Source organism: Neopelma chrysocephalum, unplaced genomic scaffold (genome assembly GCF_003984885.1).
Source record: "Neopelma chrysocephalum unplaced genomic scaffold, ASM398488v2 Primary Assembly neopelma1_147, whole genome shotgun sequence".
Lineage (NCBI taxonomy): Eukaryota > Metazoa > Chordata > Aves > Passeriformes > Pipridae > Neopelma > Neopelma chrysocephalum.
Genome location: NW_020897809.1, coordinates 6,684,814 through 6,707,263, shown reverse-complemented (window position 1 = coordinate 6,707,263; position 22,450 = coordinate 6,684,814). Strand labels below are relative to the sequence as shown.

Here is a 22,450-nt window from a genome sequence, read left to right as displayed (position 1 = left end):
ATTCTGTTTGGACACCCCTGTGTGCACTCCCACTGCGGAGCCCTGAGATGCAGTGGTAGAGCCCTGCTTGGGAGCAGGCACAAAGCTCATGGCAAAAGGTGCTTTTGGACACCTGCAATGCACGTGGATGCCAGGCTCAGTCTATGTGGTCACCACAGATGCATGTGATCCGCTTAATCCAGTAAATTCCAATCCAAGGAAGTTGGCAAGAACACTTTAGAAGGTAAGGAGTAGAAGGGAAAAGTCCCAACACAAAATCTACTTATTTTCCTTTGCAAAAGAAAAATAAGTAAGTAAGGATTAAAGGGACTATGAAGGCTGTTTCAGTGAGGAAGCCCATAAAGAACAATTTCTCTGCCTTTTGTAAGCTTTTATTTTGGCTGATATGATTTAAGCTAAATCCTGAACTGGCATTTCCCCTCCATCTCATTAAGAGCTGTGAAGCTTCGCTGCAGTCACCGGCCAGGCTTCTTCAGCAGTTGAAAGGCTACTGAAGGAAAAGTGAAGAATTAATTTTTAAAAAGCCATCCTCGCACACGGCTTTATCAAATGGCAAAAATTCCAATCTCTCCCTTGGTTCAGCCGCTCAAAGGAGGAATGTAGGCAGCTCTGGCAGAGTTCCTGTTTACTTGTTTTATGATGGTTGTAACGAGGAACCCATTAAATTAATAGGCGTGCTTTATTTTTAATGTTATGTTTAGCTAATCCTGACTTACAGTGGTACTCCCCATTCATAGAAAATAAAAATCAAACTCTCTATGATGATGGACTCCATCACCAAGAAAATGGATATAGAGGGATGTTCAAGAGGTCACAGGAGGGGAAAAAATAACACCCTTCTCACTCCTCCTGAGGGAGTGTCACTCATGTCCTCTGCTGATGTCCATTTGAGAGATTAACTCAGGCAGTTCAAGGACTAAATAACACGAAACAGATCTAAAGCTGTAAGGGAAAAAAAATTGCCAGAGAGACCCATTCCAACTCCACTAGCACCTCAGCACAAGGCACTGAAACATGGAGAGTATCTCCTGTCCTGCCCCCGTGAGAAATCAGCTCTTTGGATGGCTCAACAGTCAGAGGCTGAAAGCTGGTGATATCCTCCTTGCCTGTAAGGTCTAAATTACCCATTCACACATTTCAGACTACATACCCAGGTTAATGATGCAACTAGGTCAGAATGAGATGCCCACCCAGAGACTCAGCAGAGCTGCTCATGCACAGACACACATCGAGAGGGCATGGCTGGAGTGTCTGGGTGACTCAAAACTCTTTCTTGATCTTAAACAGTGAAAATATATTTTTTAATTAATTCTTTAGAGGAGGCAGCAGGAAGTGTATAGCACTGACCTGCATGCACCAGTTTGCCAAAAATGTTAGCAGTAGATGGGTACAAAACCAACTTGCCCCGCAGCTGTCACCCCAATATCAACTCTGTATTCAAAAAGGATTTTGAAACTAAAGCTTTAAGGGGTCCATAAAGAGGTGAGCAGATCCTAACTCTTCAAAAAGAGCCAAGTGAGCCTAAGGGCTTTGTTTGGACTCCTGCCAATTGGCAAACCTGCTCCAAAGATATAAGAGATTATTTCTAAACAAACTTTCTGAAAACAAAGGAGGAAGCAAAGCAGGAATCAAAATGAGATTCAAGGTCCTTATTGCTCCTTCTCCTATACACCCTGGGATAGCAGGTCTTCCATGCAATAGCTCCCACAGAGAACAATACAGGGCAGCAGGAACCAGACACAAGTGTCACCAACATCTCATAGCACACTGCACAAATGAAATGGCTGGATAAAGCACAAGCTATTTCACTGAGGGCAAGCAGGGAGAGTATCTAATTTAGGCCATTCACAAGGGGAAACCAGTTTCAGGAGCAGTTTGTTACATAGCCCTGAGGGAGCAGTTGATTTCAACTTGGAAACAAAAGTTTGTGTGCTGCTCTCCCTAGGAAGACAACAAAGAAAAGTTTCCTGCCATGCACTGACCTCTATAAAAAGTCTGAAAGAGCACGTGTCATTAAATCCAAGACACACTTTTGACAGGGAGCCCTCCTGAGAGACCAGTGGCTGCTCCATTTGCTCCCTCTGGCTTTGCCCCAGGCTGCACAACTACCACTCTGCCAGCACAATTACACAGCAGAGCTGGAGATGGAGGGGCGGCATTACTGGCCCGAGCAGCCACAGCACAAAGGTGGTCCAGGCTAATCACTTCAGTCCACATCACCCCTCATTATCCCAAGGCATCAGCCCAGGAGAACCAGGGAAGTGAGGAGAATTCAACACACACCAAGAGCACAGTGATAGGGCTGACAAGGCAGGTGAATCAGTTCAAGAATATCCATCTTCTACAAGAACAAAAAACCGTGAATGGGAGCAGGTGTAGGATTACACACTGCAGGACTCTGAATGGCCCTTCAGGCTCCAAAAGAGTACTGGGTGCAACAGCCCACTGGGAGGGCATAAGACAAGGGAAGAAAAAGGTGGTCCTGAGACATGTACAAGACTGGCAATGAAGCATTTTAGGGAGTTAGGCATAAACAATTCATCGACAAGTTACAGACAAACACTTAACCAGTTTGGAAATAAAAAATAATAACAACTTGAAAAACAAATTGAAAAATTCTGCTTGGAAAAGGAGCACACAGCATGAGATCACAGGATTCAGCAGACTATAAAATAGGAAATGAGACTTACTCTTCTACCCCTACAGCTACACAAAACCCTCCTACATAGATTACAGACACACTTGGCAATTGCTTTTCTCCTCCCGCCTCTCCTGTTATGGACAAGGCAGAGCAGGTAGAAGCCTGAATGCAGAGAGGATATTAGATAAAGCATCTTGCAAAGTCAAGTGTGAAATATTAACAACAGGAGGCAACGGGTTGTGTTTTTATGCAAGATCACAAATTTGGTGCTTAGAGTGCCAGTGATGTTCCTGCACATTGGAATCTCAAAGTGCTGCTTGTTGAATGTTTCATTAAAAAAGCTATTGAGGTCTACTGGAAAATTTGTATCAGTTATTTCCTGTATCTTCTCTAACTTTGCTGTTTTTGTTCTTTTCCCTTCCTGCAACACTAAGAAATTATGCATGAATAAAAAGGTTGTTCTTTCCATTCATCTGGCAAGTTTTAAAACAATTCATACTCTTAAAGCAAGCACTCTGCAAGCTGTATTTTCACATGAAATCACCACAATTGTGCACATTGCATCCAAATCGCCGGATGCATTTGTACACAAAATTACCCAATTTGCAGAGAGAACTGCAATAACCAGGCAGGCAAAACGGACATGCACTGCTCAGCTGAATGGAGCACTGCACCTGAACTGCACCTGGTCTTGGGCAGGTTTAGTTGGCGAAACAGATATTCCTGGACACAAAAGAGCTCCTCTTTATCCAGCACATGCAGCACAGACAGCAGCATGGCTGGCTGCCTCTACCCCACCTCAAACTTGCCTCTGGAGGAAACTGCCTCTAATTTCAGCTTCCACAATAGACTCGGGCCTTGTTTATCCTGCTATCCTAGTTGCCCATTAATGCCGACTGTGACGGTAGCGGTGTGGTAAGGACATCTATTCAACATCCTACACCAAGCTCCAGGAATAATCATCTCTGGCACTCTGGAGCATAACTGACACCTGCTGTCACAATCTTGCATGGAAAAAAAAAATTGCTCCCAGTATCCAACAAGCAGTCGAGGAGAAACATAAGGAGGTGGAGCCTAGGAGAAGGTACAGGGATTCTTCCCTCTTTGCAAGGGTCTCAGTACTATAGGAACAGCAAAGATGAGGGGGAAGAGAAAACACTCAAGAAGCTGTGTTACCTGCATATTTTTTACTTGGATAGCAGCTGAGACTCTGCAAACTGAACTTCATCTTCAGCAGTTTCTACTGACTTCTCCACTCATCGTATTTTCCCCCAGGCTCAGATATCTGTGCTGGTCATTAGGGCAACAGCAGCAACAAAATTTCTCCTGGGCACTAGGAAACACCAAAGGAAAGGGACTGCCTGAAAGGCAGATGGGATCACAGTCCCCATGGACATGATCATCAAGGTGTTTGTAGACATTCAGCACAGAGTAAACTAAAGCCAAACTCAACCTGGCAGGACAGAGGAATTTCTCATTTCAAGGCTGTGCAATGAACAACTGTCTGTCCTCAGAGGCTCTGTTTGCCCCAGAGACAGAGTTAGGCAAGCCAGCATTGAAGTGCAATGACAGGCAAGAGATATATTTTCAGCTAATAATCAAGCAGTCCCTCATCTGGAGGTACTGGATAGCCTTAGAGTGCCATTTTGTCCTTGTTGGGCTGCAAACAATCACAGTGCACCTGGCCAACATTAGCTGTAGCTGTTACATTTATGATTTTAAGGCTGATTTTCCCCCCCCACCCTTCTATCGAGCTCACTGTCTGAATGATCACATCTGTTTATGTTCCACAGACACCTGCATATCTTGAGATGACAGCAACTCCCTGAATGCTGTAATCAGTTATTTCTCAACAGAGGAATTGCCAATTTGGTAAATAAAGCTCATTATAAAAGAACATGAAAATGTATTACAGTTGCCTAACAGAGAAAATTGCCCAGTGCCGCCAAATAATCAGCCCTGGCATCTTAGTCCCCCCCAGTTTAGGGCAGCTGAAATAATGACATGCAAATTACTCATGCCAAGGCAATACTGGATAGGGGCAAGAGGAAAATGAGGAAGAGACAAAATAGGTATTTTTCTCTTCAGACCAACAATAATTTCAAACCTAGCCAGGGATAGACCTTGCTGCTCTAAATCTCTGCATGCAGAGTCACAAGTTCTGTGGCTCTGTAGAACCTGGTTATCCAAAGCAGATCCAAAAGCTGGCATGGCAGCAGCAGCAAAAGCCCACCCAGTCCTGCTAAAACAAATTTGAGGGCACTAAGTATCCTACTTTGGTTTGGAAAAACTTGCCCTTCCTTCCTTGGGAACGGCAAGTTTGACCTACACAATGATGAAAACCTGGAATTTTTGCAAGATCTGAGACTAACAGAGATGAGCCATGGGTAAGTAAACATCACTTCTGAGGAGGAAGAGGATTGTGGCATCAGCTCTCCACAAGGAAAAGCATTTTGTTGCCTTAATGAAGATGTAAAGCACTAAGTTGCTGCCTAAAGAAAAAAAGAGACAAAGCACAATATAATACAGAAAACAATTCTCAGCCCCCTTCATCCATTTTCATAAACACTGACATGACCTCCAAAAATCCATGTTCACATTCTTCAGAAACTGTCAGACACAGTCAGAAAGGACAGAGGCAGCTAATGTTGCCAGAGAAGAGGAATCAAGTTACCAAGCTAGACCTGCTCCCCTGGTTTGCTGACAGGCCTTTTGCAAGCCTTGCCACACCTACCTCTAGGAGAATCAGATTCCAGATGTACCCAGCTTCCTCCATCCCTCACTCAGCAAGGAGAGGGCTCAACACAGAGCACAAGCCTGAAAGGGACAGTGGTTTATGGCAGACAAAGCAGGAACTGCAAACAAGAGCTGGTGAAGAGAAAGATAACTTGGGCCCTGCATCCAGCAGGCAAAGGTTTTTTCAACATGATTCCCCAACACCAGTTCCCTCCAGCCAGGACTTTGCACTCTTCCAAATACTTTCAAATAAGCCAAAGTCATTCAGCCCGGGACCAAAATGAACAAGTTTCATGATTTATAAACTGTGACTTGAAATATTTCTATTCCTCACACTTGTTTGAAGTTTTTGTTGGCATGGGCAGTAGGCAGAAAACAGCAATTTACAAACTCATGGGACTAAAAGTATCTCACAGCACACAGCGACCATTAAACACTTTATTGTTTAGGAGGGAACCCTGGAAGGGAAGGAACACGCCTGCTGGTGTGACCAATGGGAGCATGCTAGGAACTGTTAATCCTAACAAGCTAGTCAGGGTTACTTCCAAATACTTTGGACCCTTTTCCCCAGAGCAAACAGACAGGTAACAGCTCTTGAAACTCAGATGTAGGTTGGTGAAACCAAAACTAGAACAGGGTGAACCAGGCTCATAGCAGGCAAGACCCCAAGCTACAAACTGTACTGGAAGCCCCTGGGGTCAACACGATTCTTTACATTGCAAAACAATAAAAAGAAATTATAGCATCCCCCTCTCCTGGGACTCTTCTCTCAACTCCAGGAATGTCCAGTGAGACTGATACATGCAGGCAATTAGAAGAGGAATCATGTCACTGTCTTGGATCATGAAGGGCAGAAGGCACCGGTTTTGGTCAGTGTCTGTCCAGAAGGATGCTGGGGCTTCCAAGGGCATCTGTGGTCCCTGTCCTCTGCTCTTTGGCGGCTGATGTTTATCCAGAATTAACTAACAGCTCCTGGAGAAAAAAGGAGACAAAAGAAAGAGGCAGCAAGCTAGTTATGCAGCTGTTGACATTGGAATGTTCCCCTCAGAAATGAAAGAGTAGCGTTGGCAGGGTGAAAATCCCACAGAAAAATCATCAGGTTTCACCTGCTGTAAAATGCAAGATACTCAAAGGGGAGAGGACTGTAGAAGCAACAAAGCAGCTCATGATATCAAAGACGAGACTGATTCTATGAACAAGAATATACAGTCAGTTGCAATGATTAGGATTGTAAAACCAGGGGCCAACAGCAGGAGAGAACAGCCACGGTTCCAGGTAAGCCTTGGAGCAGCTAGGTTGCAGGAGTAAGTGTAGCTCCACACTCAGTCCTGCCCAGCAGGACACAGGAGCACTTTGATTAGATGCCATCAAACATGCACACAGCACTCATCCTGGAATAGGATCAACATAAGAGTGAGCACTAGAGAGGGGAGAAGAAGAAAGATGGGGACTCAGAGACTGACCTAACTCCTGACATGTCTAACAGTCTTTATCCTATTAAGACCCAAGACCTCCCAAAATTCAAAGCAAAATCATGTCTGCTTTGTCCCCACAGAAACCTCCTAAGTGATACCTCTTCAGATCCTGCAGGTATCTGCATATGAGCTGTGAACTTCAGGGGGGTAGAAAAAAGAGGAGGTTTTCAGTATTTTTAGGATGGAGATTGCAAAGTCTGCTGTGGGCTCTTCCTGTTTTTATCTTATCACTTCCATAAAGTCAAAGAAGTAAAAGCAACAATGCCATCAGCAGTGGATGAGAACACACCTGACACCAGCTACAACACCTCCAAGGATATGAGATATCCTCAGTTGGATCCTACTTCAAAACCTGGGTAATCAGCTCTCCTGCACCAGCAATGGCATCGCTCTGTCAGTGAACTCCTGCTACACAGAAACAGAGAGGGGGAGTCCAGCAACGTGCTGCTTTTTTTCATGCTCTGGATATGTGCAGGTCTATTTGCAGAGCAGACAGTACCAATCCATGCTTACAGGACCCAGCTAATGCCAACTAGAGAAAGGCAACTGATCAGTTCACTACATATGGCCTCACCACCTATTTTCACTAGGGCTGTATTTGAGCTCAGTTCTCTCCAGATATTTGCCTTTCTGAGGAGGAAAGCTGTGCTTTCTTCAATGCAAATCAGAATGGAGAACATCATAAAATAATGGTGCTGGCACACTTGGCACTGTCTGTCAGAGGGTGAGCATGTCCTTTGGGCTACTTCTGCATAGTAGGCTGGTATTGACTGATACGTGGCCAATGCAGACTGAATATGCTGGCCTTGCATCTCCAAAGACAGCTCCATCTCTGACAACAATGAACTGGAAGAGCTTCAAAGGACTCAAGAATAAAGACAAAACTGTTTGCCAAATTATTTAGACAAAGGTTATTCAGAAATCTGACAAATGAACCATCAATATTACTCCACTGACTCTAATTTCCCAGGTAATTTTTCTCATCATCAGTGGCTTAAAAGTCATGCACAGAGCAATACATTTTAAAAACTCCAGTAGCACTCACAGAAATTGTAACAAGTGAAGCAGTAACAACTGCCGATCAATTTTGCAATAAAGTAATTTGTTATATTCACACTGTAACACTTCAGTGAAGTATCCAGGAATGCTACATTTTGTGAAAAAAAAAAAAAAAAACAACCACTCCTGTGGCCACTCTGTGGTTAACCCTTATGGAAGACAGCAAAACCTTCTTTATTAAAGTAATTTTAAAGAATATCATAGTTAGGCAATTTCACGTTCAAAATCATAACTACATATTTCAACCTGGTCTAGTGGAAGGTGTCCCTGCCCGTGGCAGGGGGGTTGGAACTAGACGACCTTTAGTGTCCCTTCCAATCCAAGCCATTTTATGATCCTTTGATATTTTGAATTTCAGAAGAAAATGTAAACAGCCAGCTCTTAACCTCAATCAATTCCTTGCAGCCTAACCTACCGACATACCGGGGATGCACTGAGCTGGAGGCTCACAAACATTCCTTGTGCAAAACCATCAGGTTCCATCTTGCTCTGGATGACTAAACTTCCTCAAAATCTTTTGCACAGTGAGCACTGGACCCAGAACTGATGGGCTGCCAGGCAGGCCAGACACCAATTTCCTGCGGTGCAGCTCTCGCCAAGGGAAGCTTCCGTGAACAGAGGATGCAGGTAATGACACCGTCAATCAGCCCACGCTGCTCCCAGCAGAGGCCTAAGACAATTACATCTAAGAGCAGCCTGTGCTGGATGGAGCAACTAATTAATGTCCTCTCCCTCATCAGGGACACGAACTGCTCATGATGGTTATAGAGTTGGCATTTTTTGGGAATTGAAGCACTCCCAGTACACAACAGCCTGCGCAGAGGAACAACTTCCCCAGCTGTTTCAGACATTCCTGCTCAGATGCAAATCCAGATCTGGCATCATCTGCCACACCAGTGCAGGCCTCTACCATCCCAAACCCTCTGACATGGCTAAGGTTGAACTTAGCATGAAAGCGAGACCAGAGTCGGTCGCTGTGAATCTGTTCTCCTCTGGATCCCCTGCAGCACGTGCCGTGCAGTACAGACCCCATAAACAGTGAACAGCTCTGGAGGTCTCCTGACAGCTCCTGCACTGTCACACACCCACTGCACGCTGCACAGTGGAAGCTCTGCAGGCCCTGTGGTCTGTTAGTCCATCATGGCTACGCTAGTCAGAATACACACAGAATTGTTCCTCGGCCATCAGTTTATAAACCTATGGTTAACTATTTTATAGCACACAGTTCCGTGCCTCACACGCTGTGCAGCAGCATGGAAGGACACTGTATCTCTAACACTAAACCCTCTGTTTGCTAAGCTATTTACCCTCACATTTTAATTCCACCTAGCATTGCAAACATGCCAATATAGATTTGGCGCTTCTTCATTTTCTTCCAACGTGGAACCCTCCCTGCAAGATGTTACCAGGTTAGTACAACACTTACCTTGAGCAGAAGGAGCCAGGAAAGGGAAGGAGAAACCTCCATGCCCTTATCATTGCATATGCACCAGTCAAGTCGCATATGCAACAAATCCAGGCAGTTTGCAATCACAAGCTCTTCTCACATGGCAGGATACTTCCAACAAATGGAGTTGAGGCTCAGCCTGAAAAAGTTTGGTGACTCCTCACAAAATAACTGCCCCACAGCTGACACTAGCTGGTCTCTGCTGCAGTCTTAGCAGAACAAGTCAGGAGATATCAGCCTTGGAGACTGCACTGCACACTCACTCTAACAAGAGGGGACAGTGCCCTTCTTGCATGAGGAGGGTAGGTTATTTTTAATGCCACTACCAATGCAATGCAGACAGACACCAGGTTCCAGTCTTGATGGGCTCCAGACTAGCACCTCTACATGTGAATGCAGTGTCCATACCAAGGCAAATTCCGCAGTAGCACAAACAGGAATGGAAATCTGTTCAGTCCTGACAGTAAGTCCAGCTGAAGGGCACGCAGCGCTTGTTTTCCTCCATGCCTCTCCTGGCAAACGGGACCTTGAGCCACTAACTCATGCTCTTTCACCACTGTGAGACCCTGCTTGGGAACTAACAGAGGCCAAAATCTCTGGCTACTCAGCTGACAGAGCCTGCCACTTCACAGTCCCTGTGGGGAAGCCAGTAGCTTTCCAGTTCTGGTTCCAGTCGAGTGAGGAGAAAGGGCTGAGCTCTGCAAATAGATTTGCTCCACAAATCTCACCCCTGCCGAGAAGGGAGTCCAGTCAATGCCCAACACGGTCCTTGTCCTCTAACAGAGAGAAGTTTCAGCAAGATTTTCTAAGGCACCACTCTCTCGTCTTTCTCCTGTTCCTTTTTTCCCAGTCTGCATCCCAATGCAGAAGCTCAGGGCTGCCTGGAGAGTCCACAGCATCCTTTCTGCCTCCCTCCAGTCACTGGCCAGCTCTGTGCCTCAGCTCTCGGTCTTGCTGGAGGCTCACAGCCAGTGGAGGAATCTCCCTCTTCAAAGGCCAGACCCTGAAGAACTTCCTCAATGTTTGCCAGAGATGCTGTTTGCCAAGCCTCAGCTGTGTTAAGACATATTTATTTAACCAGCCTTTAGTCTCACAGGGCAAACCCTGCAAGTTTCCTCCAGTATGTGCCTTACCTTTGTTCTAACATCCCTTTAAGCAGTTGCACCACGGCGCTCACACATATGGGCACTGTATACCTATGAAGAAATCAGAAAGCAGATGCCCATGATAAATGACTCGGTGCATTTGAAGTGTCAGTGACAAAGTAGAAATTAATCTCCATAGTTCCTAGTTCCCTGCTGTGTGCAGGCAGCTCTCAACACCAGAATACCTGTTGGCACACAGCAGATCTCAGCAATGTGACTGCACAACTTTTTCATCTCAGTTAGTGTGGAAAGAGGCGCTAATGAAACACAAAAATCCTGACCTGTCCTAAGATGGGTGTTCAAGGCCTTTGCACTAGATGAGGCATTTGTTGTGGGGCTATTAGCTCCCCAAACCGCTGCAAGGGACATTTGAGTCACTTTGGTTTGATGTATGCTGTAGGTATTTTTTGGTTATGTGCAATTTGTTCTGTTACACTCAGGGTATTGGCTATTTTGTGGAGCAGCTGTGCTGACTAATGGATCACAGCACTTCTGTGCCATATAGTTATTGCACAGAAAAGCCTCTCTGTCTCTCTCATCCTTCAGGAGTCCAACGGTTACTGTCCTTGGGACTGGAATAAGGAGGGGCAGGAGCATGCCTGGCAGCAACAAAAAGCATGAATTCAAAAAGCTATGAAGAGAGTTTTGTTTTCCCTCTTCCCTGTGCTGGTGTTAATAGATTTGCAAAGCAGAGAAGTTCACCCAATGACTTCTTGGCTACTTCCCCAGATGGTGTCTTCAAAGCTGCCTTGACAGCAGAAAAGACGCCTTTCAAAAAACTCACCAGACGCATTGTCAGAACACCCCGGAAAGTGCTTTCACGTGGAAGTCCTCTGGTCTACATACCCCAACAACAGAGTGCAAGGAACAGAAACAGTCTTTCTGGTTTCCTCCTCCCTTTTCTTCCACTCACAAGAGCCAACACTGTTTGCTTTGCTCTGCCTTGACACCTCCCCGTAGCTCTGCATCACCCGAATACGAAGTTATTTACCAGCACAACTAATCTCCAGCTGTTCTGAGACTCACCTGTTTGTTCATGCATTATAACATTGATTTCCTCCAGACAATTGTTCTGATCATTGTTCTAACTCGCAGAGAGCTCCTGTCATTAGCCTTGCTTAACAGGAAATATTTTGCCACTGACTGAGCAGCTCTGCAGTTACAAGACTGCAGGAAAAATCATCCTGGCTGGGGGGCTGCATCTCCCTGCTGAGTCGGTAGCCCCAGACGTCACAGTGGGCTCAGTGCTTTTGATTTTGGACATGCACTAGAAAATACCGGGGCCAGGAGGTACAAACACGGCTCTACAAAGGGCCACTGCTGAAAGGATGGCTGTTAATTAATCCACATACAAAGTGAGGGCGGCCGTTTTTGTTCAATCAATGTTAATTGCATTTAATCTCATGCTTGCCATTAAGAAAAGCCACCAGGCCAGGCTGATGTTGCTACTGCTTGACATGTAGATTCCACCCACGTTTGGGAGGCAAGGCAGGAGGAGGAAAGTAATGGAAAGAAAGGAAATAACCCTTCCTCATCCCTTCTGCATCACTGCACAATTTCATTGGGTCTGTTCCATTATTTAAACAATTTTTGTTTTCCAATAACATTACAGAGGAGCTCAAAGGATGAAAATCAGACATGGAGCATTTCACTACTAGTTATTCTTGCTCTCCTGGGTACCAGCTTGCAGCTTTGCTAACCTGCACAGCCTGGGCTATTGTGCTTCTGTATATATAACTGAAACACAGAAAATCGCTTATATGAAGTGGTGTTTGCTTTTTAGTCCTGGGCTCATCCCAACAGACCTGCCAGTGCCCCTCAATATGACCTACAACTGCTGACTGCCACCTTCCATCAGCTCTGATGAAGCCTTTCTCCTCACCTCGCTACTGAGCACAACCCCAGCACATGTCAAAGCATGCTGAAGTCTGTCTTTCTCTGACATCTTATAACACAAAGTAGCATTTGCTATTAAACAACCTCTGACCAAATCTGCCTTGTAAGACAGTATGTTTTTGAAGCCTGAACTTCCCAGGACCACTAGTACATCCACCAGTGATCTGGGGACTGTGCCACTATCTGCCCAGCCACCTGCTTGGGAAATGGGAACAATTCTCTTGCTTCTGCAGGAATCAAGCCTGGGGGCAGAGGGGCAGCTCTTGTAGCACTGGAAGCCCAAGGTGGCAGACTTCACAACTTCTGGCTTATTGCTTCTGCAAGTGCATTGCGTTTTTCCAAATCAGTATCAAGAACAATAATAATCAAGACCGGGCTCTGTCGGTGCCTTTCCCCTGTGGCAACACACAACACTTGCCCAAAGCCAGTGCTGCAGTTTATCATAGATTTTCTTTATCCCTCGACAGCGTTAGTCCCATTGCCTCTTACCGCATAAAATGGACATATCACAAGTGCCATGAAGGACTGGCTGAGTTTTAAGTGCTCTGAAATGGCTCCACTAGACTTGGTCAAGATTGCTTTAAAATCATTTCCCATTAGGACTGTGACCCTCTCCCTTTACAGCCAGCATAATGACTCTACCTCAGGGGAAGATAATTACATCCCACTATCTATACACATCAGGAAGTGTATGCTACAAACACTGCCATGCCTTTCTGGAACAAGAGAGAGAAGGTAATGCAGGAGGAGAAAGGGGTAACACTGAATGCCCCTCCATCCTGCAACTGGAGTCACCCTGAGTGTTTTGCAAGCTCGTGAATTAGCCCCTGGGAGGGATAAAGGGATCCAGAAGGCACAGAGTGTTTCTAAAGCGGAACAATGACAACTTGTACAAATCCAGCTCTGATCTTGCGAGGATTAAAATGAACTTCACCCAACTGTGAATATCTGTTTCCAGAGCCAAAAGGAATGGAAAACCACTTACTGATGCAACAGCATTTCATTATTTCCAACCCTAAGCCCAACGCTTCCAAAAATTAAGGACAGGCAACAGTAGTATTATTGCTGGGGGACAGTGGCTGCAGGAGTTTAACTGCTACACTGCCAAGCCAAGCTCTGAGCATAACATAGTGAAACACTAGACACAAATACATGCAACTTCTCCATACTGTCATTCCTGCTCTTGCTACCAGCCTCCAGGATAATCAGTGGGAAAATAAAAGGAAAAAAATAACCCCAGAAGCCAAGAGACTTTGGATTAAGTTGTATAAATGACCTGTTACCTCCTTACACGAGGAAGAAAGAAATGCAATAAATACCTGCAAAGCCATTTCAGTATCTTGGATTAAATGGATTACAGAAATGGAAAGTACATGATGCAAGATGTTATAAAACAAGATGCCAGGGAAGTGCAAGAATTTGAATCAGGCTGGCAAATGATCCCTGCAGACTATTGAGGAAAATTAATAGAGAGAAGGGGTAGAGAAAGGACATAATAAGAAGACTGACTGATGAACACTGTTGTTAGGACATATAAATTCAGGATGCCAGACTTCCTCTTAAATCTACTTCAGTCCTGGAATAAAAATAGCAAATCCTATAGTGCTAAAAAGCACTGGAAGTAGAAAATGCCAAGCCTCATTTCAGGATAGGTTTCCCCTGTGCATCCCTCAAGATTGAAGTTTGTGACTTTAATTATTCCTGGAACATTGTGTATATAGGGATTCAATGCAGGGATTACTAGCGGGATCCTTGTTATAAGTGCCACTTCTCAAACAAATTACACTTCACTGGATGTCAGCAACATACACAAGAAAACAAATTAGATAAAGGCAGCAGGATGGCAAGATACAGACCCAGTGCAAGGGAATTTCACAAGGTCACCCAGAAAAATAAAGGTGCTTAGAGTATAAACTCCTAGAACATTTCTAATTCCACAGCACACTAAAGCTTCGCATGACCCAGACACAAAACACCTCCAATACACCAGTGACTCCACACAACCTGAGACCAAGCTTAGCTGAGACATGGTTTGTTGTGAAGAAATGCCATCAGGGTGGGGGTGGAGGAAACAAGAGACAGGAGATAGAAGGAGCAACTCCAGTTGTCCCCCCAACTCCAAGGGATCATCGCATCCATTGACTGTTCACAGCCACACATAGACAGATGGGAGAAGCCAGGGAGAGAGGATGTAATTTTGTTTGGAAGCAAATACAGCAGCTCCTTGGCTGCAGGACTTCTTCACAAGCTGATTCCAGCTTTACATACTGCATTTTGCCTTTCCAGATCTCATCCTGGAATGTATTACTAACCTGCACTTGTCTTAAAGAGCATGTCTTCAACTCCAGAAATTTTCATGAAGATAGAAGCAAAGGAAAGTCCAGTCCTTGGGTAAAGTACAAAGAACTGCTGAAAACACAACACCTCAGCTATGGCACTGTGCTCTGAGATGGGACCTCAGCAGTGGTTGTTAAACTCTCATCCTGCAGATTTTACCAGCTGCTTGCCAGTGTTACTAAACCCTCAGTTTTCCCATGCTACAGGAAGGTCACCACTGCCTGGAGGGCATGAGACAATTCTAGGCTCCCTTGTCAGTCACTTCCCAAATTCTCCCAGCAGCTGTAGATAAATCCTCATCTCAGCTTCCCTTCCTGTACCTAAGAGTAATACTACTTACCAACCACACAGAGGTATGATAATTATTCACCAGGAGAAGATGCTAAAGAAATGCAAAAATTCATTCTCATCCATTCCTCTGTACAATTTGCATTTAGGCTTCAGTGGAAATCTATTGCTTTATCTTGTCCCTTTCTGCCTTGCTTTAGCAGGCTCCTGCTCTTGATAAACAGAATTCTTCTTCAGGTCAGCATATCATGTCCACATTTAAGGTAGGGCTCACTCCTGTTTAGTCCAGCTTTATACACCAAGCACAGAGGCAGGCAGAGACTTCTCCAGATATCCTTTTTCTATGCCTAATTCTATTTTTGCTCAGTGATTCAGTGAAATTTTGCTCAGTGAAATTCCACGCAGAAGTATTATGAGCTTGACTGGCTTTATTTGTTTAACACTTCACATTTTCATTAAGCTGTTGCTACTCGGCAGCCAGTAATTTTATTTGTGTGATAGCTGTATTCATCTCGCTCGTATGGGTGTAGATGTCGCTCTCCTTTTCTTCTGGCTGAAGAGACAAAATCAGCAATGATAGAGCCAAGAGAAAACTGGGAATTCTCAGGTCTGTTTGCAGATAGATGCGGGATATAACTTCTACCTGTTTTCGTGAAACAACTCCCAAAAACTACAGGCACCTACAGGTAAAACTAAAAAGAAAAAGAAAAAATTGTTTTGGGAGACTGCCTCCACTGCCCAGGTAACAAACCAGAAACTGAAGTCTATTTCAGCAGACTCAGCCTGTTTGACTCAGCACTGAACTCTTCTGCACCACAAGCTTATTGCTGACTGAGCATTTACAGTATTTGAGTATCAGATTTTAAAGAATTAATTATATGTCTAACTTTTCCAATCTTTGAGTATCTTGAAATATCTGGTCCCAGGAGCTGCAAGATCCGATTAGATCACAAGGAAAAGAAGTCTGGTTGGCTGGGCCCCACCAAGCCCCAATTAGACAATCCTGTACCAAGTTCAGGCAACCAGACAGAGAATTACCAGCCCTTTTGAAATGTTAATGACCTGAACCGAGACAGTCAAATGACTCAGCCACACCTCTTGGATAGAGGTTTCAGAAGTCACCCAAGAAATCCCAAACATTTCACTGTGCCACTCCCCTTTTATAAGATCAAGGAGAATGGGAAGCACTGGGTAGGGAATCTGCAATCTGGATTGGAGAATGTTGGGTGCCCGCCGGGCACGACACACGGACCGGAACTGAGAGGCTGCGGACAGATTGGGAGGCCACGGAGATGTTGGGTTATTTGATTAGATGGGGCTGCCCAACCACAGGCACACCCAGCAGCACCTCTGTGAAGCTGCAAGCTCAGGCATCATCGAAGTCAGCCCCTCAGCAAGAAGGATCTGTTCTGAGCAGCTGCCCACCAGCGCCCAACACAACCAGTGCAATTAAGGGAACAGCAGATAAGATGCCCTACAACCAGAAACATGGATCTAAGCAAACAAAGGGAGAATGGTGAGCACTAGGAGACGCATCTTGATTTGTCAGTGTCTCCTCCTTCATAAATTCCAAATCCTTCTTTCAAGATTAAAAACCTTTACCAAGTGAAAAACAAGCTCAGCATTTCTCTAGCTCGGTCCTGTCCCTTTCCATCCTCAGAGGACGCACTGGTAGAATACCAGATGCTGGAATAAGACACAAAAGCCTTCTAAATAATTATCTCCTATCACCTCCTCCGCAAATTTATAGTCCTGCATCTGTGTCAGGACAGAGACCTGCTTCCATCTGTCTAAAACACATTCTTTACAGAGGACCTAAAGGTGGAATGTTTAATAGGAGCATTTGAAAACATATTAAGAGACTGGAAAAGAAAACGACAGTTTTTAAGTGTGCTGTTCACTTTTCTTGTGGATGCTGCTCAAGTAGAGGGGGAGCTTTTATATTTTTTTATAATATGACAAATGATGCTGGTCCCATCTTGTAATTTCCCTCACTGTGCAGCATGTCTGTTCATGATAGATACCAGTGCAGCTGCTTAGGTGTCCGTTTATCTGCTTGAAAAGTATTGTCTATTTGGAACGAACTCATCCTAAAGCAGAACCCCCAGAGGGTGAGAGAGAAAAAAAGGGAGGGGGGAAGAGACGAGGGAGCTCTGGACTGGGAACACATTCATGCTTCTCCTACAAAGGTTCTGGTAAAAAGCAAGCATCATATTTACTTTTAGCTACATCCTCTCTTCCTCCCTCCTCGACCATTCTTTTCTACTGTCACTCAACAGCTCTTTACACTCTCTTCCCACAAAGACCTTACCACTAACACACATTTCATTTCACATTTGCAACCTGTGGAAACAAAGCAAACCCACAGCTGCCTTCTGCAAATCTGTGCCAGCATAGAGGAGCCTTCAGGTCCCAACCTGAACAATGTGCAGTTTAAGACAGGTAACAGGTAAAATAAAAACAAAACACATAAAGGAAGGAAAAAGAGAGAGACAAGGGAAGGGAGAAAGAGAAGGACAAAAAGAAATAAATCAAAGGGTATTTATATTTTGTGTTTAAAGAGACTTTAAGCAGGAACTTGCCAGTTTTCTGTAACCAGGATTAGAACAGAACAAACTTAAATACTTCGTCCTTCTGCAAAGCCCTCTGAGCTGAATTTCACTCTACAAAATGGCCAATATAGAAAGAAGCTCATAAATCCCTCTGACGTAAGTAACTTCACATTACTCTTGGGGAAACAGAGGCAGAGGCAGATTCATTAATCCAAGTAAATGAATCTGTGAAGCAGTCTAGATTTCTGAATCCCCATAATGTCCCACACAAGAAACAGCACCCAAGGCCCAGCAATTTCCATGCCATGCTGCCTGGCAGAAGCAAACCAAGAGACCTGATCAGATGAGAATGTTTTTAGAAAGGAAAAGTAGCTGCCTTAGCCATGTAGCAAAAACCATGTTTTACTACTTTAAAATATTGCATCTTTAATGCAAAAGACCAAGGTCACATCTGTAAGATGCTGCCTCAGAAACCTGCTGAGTAGCAGAGAGCTGCACAACCTGTCTGAACAGGTGGGTACATATTCCTGTGGCTCAGCACTGCCAGGGTTAGCCTGATGGTAACACTCAAGGCTAGCAAGGTTAGGGCTGGTTTGATATGTCATCATTATTCTGCAGCCTGGGCATATCCTGAGAGGATCTTGCTACAAGCTGGTACTCTGCCTCCAGCTTATCAAATACAACTTCCATCTGTGTGCAGGGAAAATCTGGGTCTTATAAAGCTGTTTAGGTAGTTAGACGTACAAAAGAACTTCATAAGACATTTATGTTAAAGAATCGTTAGAACCAGCACTAAATTGAAGATTTGATTTTTAAGATAAGGAACTGTTCCTTAAAAAGTCTCCTTTTTTGTGGGATGGGGTTTTCTTTGTTTTGAAAATAACAAAATTCCACATGTAAGATGGTGTCAGTAGAGCTTAAATTGTGTAAGGGAGTTGTCATTACTGTGACCTAAAACTGAGACTTGCATTCAGGAAGCTCAATACTTATTGTCTCCCAAAATTTAATTTCACAGAAAGACTGGTTGCTTCCGGAAGGCAGAAGGTTAATCCCACCCTCTCTTTTCCACAGTCAGTTCTCAGTTACCTTCTCACACGGAAATGGTCCTGAGTGGATCTGCTGACAGCTACCAAAGCACCAACCCCGATGATGCTGACCAAAGGCCTCCAAGGTCGGAATTATGCAAACCAAGCCTGCCCCCACTGATGCCAGCCTGGGAAGAAAACAGGTGTGCAAGCACACATACATACCCCCCAGCTCACCCAGCATGGGGAGGGGCAGGCTGGTCACTTGATTTGCAGGCAGCTTTTCCATTTGTCCTCTTTACTTACTGCAGCGTTCGAGCAGCCAACCTGCTCCCCTTTCATCTGCTCTGTGGTGGCCATTTCTCCAGAGCTGCCCATCATTTCCTTATCAGGCAGTAAAAATGTAGGATCACTAGAGACACAGCTCAGATTGCTGAGATTTCACTCTCTCAGCGGGTTGTAAATGCCCCTATAATGTTGGCTTTTTAAATCTTGTGTTATTATTACCCACGGCTGCCATTCAGTCTGCAGAGAATAAAGCGCCCAGGCTTTCAGGACCCACACAATGGCTCTGTGCATTTGCCAGTGGTTGGACAAACAATACCTCTGTGTTTCAGCTTTATTGGAAACCTTTCTGTTGTGGGAGTCTGACTGCATGTGTCCCTCCGCTCAGGCGACGCAGAGGTGCGAGCGGGTGCCTACAAATTCATCGGTGATTTCAGGAGCACGTGCCTCGGCTACTGCCTTTAGAACCAACATGAAATGCATGCAGGCAGCTGCATGTTGCTGTGAGCCTATGAAAGACAGAGATACAGACCTGCAGAGCCAGTTGGCCTCCTCTATACATCAGCCAAGGAGTCTGAAGCTCCAACAGGGCCCCTCTGTGAATAATTACGTTCATCTCTGCGTAAACGGTGTTGCCGGCTCCGAGGGAAGTGTGATGATATATGACATAATTGTGAAAGTGCCAAAGCAACACTACCCTGAATCACGTACTTACAGAAAATCTTGGCTTCCACTTGAAACTAAAGAACCTGAGATTGCCCTGTTTTAAAGAAAGGTTTGAAAAGCGTAACAACTGGAAAAGCACAAATGAGAATGCAAACAAAATTTGAAAAACGCAGGGCTCTTCTAATTTGAGGAGACTGATTGTTTTGGTCAGTTCATTATTGCTTGCAGGGGATACTGCAGATGTGTGAACTCTTACAGAGCTCCAAATATCCCTTCACTCAAGAAAACAAGCCATGCTGCACACTCTTCACATAATGAAAACCCAAGAGAAAAGTCAGAAACTCCCCCAAACCCACAAAGTTGACTTGTAAAACTGTTTAGAAATGCATGGGGGTTATTTCATTTTCTTCTGGTTTTAAGCAACTGAGTCACGTTCTCATACAACTGCTGTCTAGGCAGGAGGGTTAGATTATTTTACTTGATTCCCTACGTTTTTATTTTTTCAGTAAAAACACAGAACTAAGATTCTCATGTACTTGTAAAACTTCAGGTACAACTCCACAAAACTAGGGCAATAGAAAACATGCCAGATATTTCAAGGCTTGGCAACAGTGAGCCTGCCTGTCTCTCTGTGGCAGGAGGAATGTCTGTCTGTCTAAGCCAATGTTTCTGAGTAAGAATGTCTCATCCCGATAGCCCGTGTACATATAAAACACCTATGCTGTCAGCATTCCAGGAAGAGACCTTGACATTTTGCAGAAAACCACAAGCCCCCCCCGTCTCCCCTGAATAGCAGCAGAAGGCAGAAAAACCTGGTAGATCTGAAAATGTAAGAATCAGGTGCTGCCTTCAGCAAGGATTAAAGTTAAAATGGAAGAGGCAGTGGAGAAATGAGCCCAGCCAAGTCACTGGAATTGGTGTGCCAAGAAACCGACTTCCAGGTTTCCCAGTCCCATGTCCACAGCTGGTCTGTCCTCTCCTGTGAGCCAAGAGAAGAGATATTTTGAAGGGGAGGAAATTGAGGCTCTGCTATCTTAAAAGGAACAAAAAGAAGGTGAATGGTTTCAGCAGATATTGTATTATTGTTGTGATATTATGTGCCTAATGTACCTGGAGAGATAAACTGTAACCCACACTGAGCTCTAACCTTAACCAGGCTGGCACTGGCAGATGAGCTCAGCTCTCTGTGGACGGAGTAACGGGATTGCAATGCTCTCTTCCCAAAGAGTAATGAGGTGCCCAGAGAGCCTGCCGAGGTGTCAGAGAAACGGATGCTGACAGACCCTTTGCAGGCCAAAGACAGATTAAGAATAACACAATACCAGCATAACAGCACCTTATCAACAGCTTTGCGAGTGCTAAGAAGTGAAGCTGAGAGAAGGTTGTGACACCTGTCTGCATCACAGCCCTGCTATTACTGCCTTCCGACTTCCCGCACAATCCAAGTGTCCAAACGGCTTTGAAGCAAGGAACAGAAAGACAGGAAGGTGAATCTGAACTCCAATCAGATGTCTGAAGAGACGGTATGGATACCTTACATTTCAGTAACGCTTCTCATCCATAACGAATCCGAGACATCCATTCAACCTCAACACTCCAAACCACAGAAGTAATATCTGCCCAGGTAGAGATGGGCAAACAAACACAAGTTAAATGACTGTTCAAGGTCGCCCAAGGACTACGAGAGACACACACGTCTAGCAAGTAGATTACTCTTCCCTTTTGAAAGGCACACAGACACACACACGCACGCACAGGGGATTGAAACTGCTTAGCCAGGTGTGGAGCCTGCTGTGATCAACACGGCTTCACTGAGCAGCGACTCCTCTCACTGCTGTTTCACCGGTGCTAAAATGTAAAAAAGCAAACCTTTATAACAAAATTCATTCAAACAGATGCAAATAGGGATGGGGATTTTGCATCTGGGCTAAGTTGCTACAATCTACACATCTTATTTGTTTGCTAGTTATTAAATTACCCACAAGCCATCAACAATTCAAGTCTCTCTCTGAGAGGCAGAGATTAACTAGGAATTGCTATGCAGAAATGCTGCTCATCTCTCTCTCTAGCGAGATCAGCCTCATGATGAGTTGCGGACATTTGGGAACAAAGGTGAGCTTTCCTGCAATAAATGAGAGGCACAGAAAGATGGGAAAATGCTGCTACAGGGAGAAGAGGATTTGCAAGGCAAGAATCTATCAGGAATGGCTTCACACACACACGGCAAGTCACGGACTGAGATCAAACACACCCGCGTATCTGGAGCACAGGAAGCCCCACTTCTGTCCAAGAACTTATGCAAATTATATTTTTCAGTGAAAGACAATGAAGACAGTATGTAAATATTAATTTAACAATCTAGTTGACAAAGCCTCAGCTGATCTATAAATAGCTGGTTTATTAGCAGGTGATGCTGAAGGCAGCTATCCTGGCTCCATTTCCCACAATCCCCTGTGCCATCTTGTTTTTATTGACCCTGGAGACACAAGGACTCTTAACCGTATGCAGCTCGCTCCTCCACCACTACCTGCAGAGTAGCTACAAACACTTGACAACACAATACATATTTATCAAGGCCCTTACACAACAAGGATCCTGCAGCACTACGCACACAATGGCTCCCAGTGCTCAATTAAAGAGAGCAAATGGTTTAGAAAAATAGAAAAATCGTGCAGCCTTGCTTTTAAACAGGAGGAGCTGGTCAACTCAGGTGCCATCAGGTATTTAGGGAATGATTGACATGGAGCCAGAGCCAAGCATTGCCTGTCTGCATTTACACTGTGCACTTGGCAAACTGAGAAGCCAGGATAGTTACCTATAGTAACTCTAGGCCACCAAAGAAGCATTTTGCCGTGTCAAAACAAGATGTCAAAACCCTGATCTCTTTACGCAGTTTCA

General features: G+C 44.7%; 1 protein-coding gene across 5 annotated transcripts in view; it reads right to left on the bottom strand.

The window, feature by feature from the left end:
• Positions 1–5,801: 5,801 nt before the first annotated feature.
• The window catches only part of CHCHD6 (coiled-coil-helix-coiled-coil-helix domain containing 6), a 109,706-nt gene continuing 93,057 nt past the window's right edge, over positions 5,802–22,450 (bottom strand). For 3 of the 5 annotated variants that reach the window (XM_027700882.1, XM_027700884.1, XM_027700886.1), the window contains 2 exons: positions 10,492–10,554; positions 5,802–6,349 (listed from right to left, as the gene is read on the bottom strand). In XM_027700882.1, coding sequence (XP_027556683.1) covers positions 10,510–10,554 — 45 coding nt within the window. In that variant the 3' untranslated portion in view covers positions 5,802–6,349; positions 10,492–10,509. Of the gene's footprint in view, positions 6,350–10,491; positions 10,555–15,689; positions 15,717–22,450 lie in introns of those variants that run through there. The other 2 variants (XM_027700883.1, XM_027700885.1) reach the window with 2 other exon arrangements.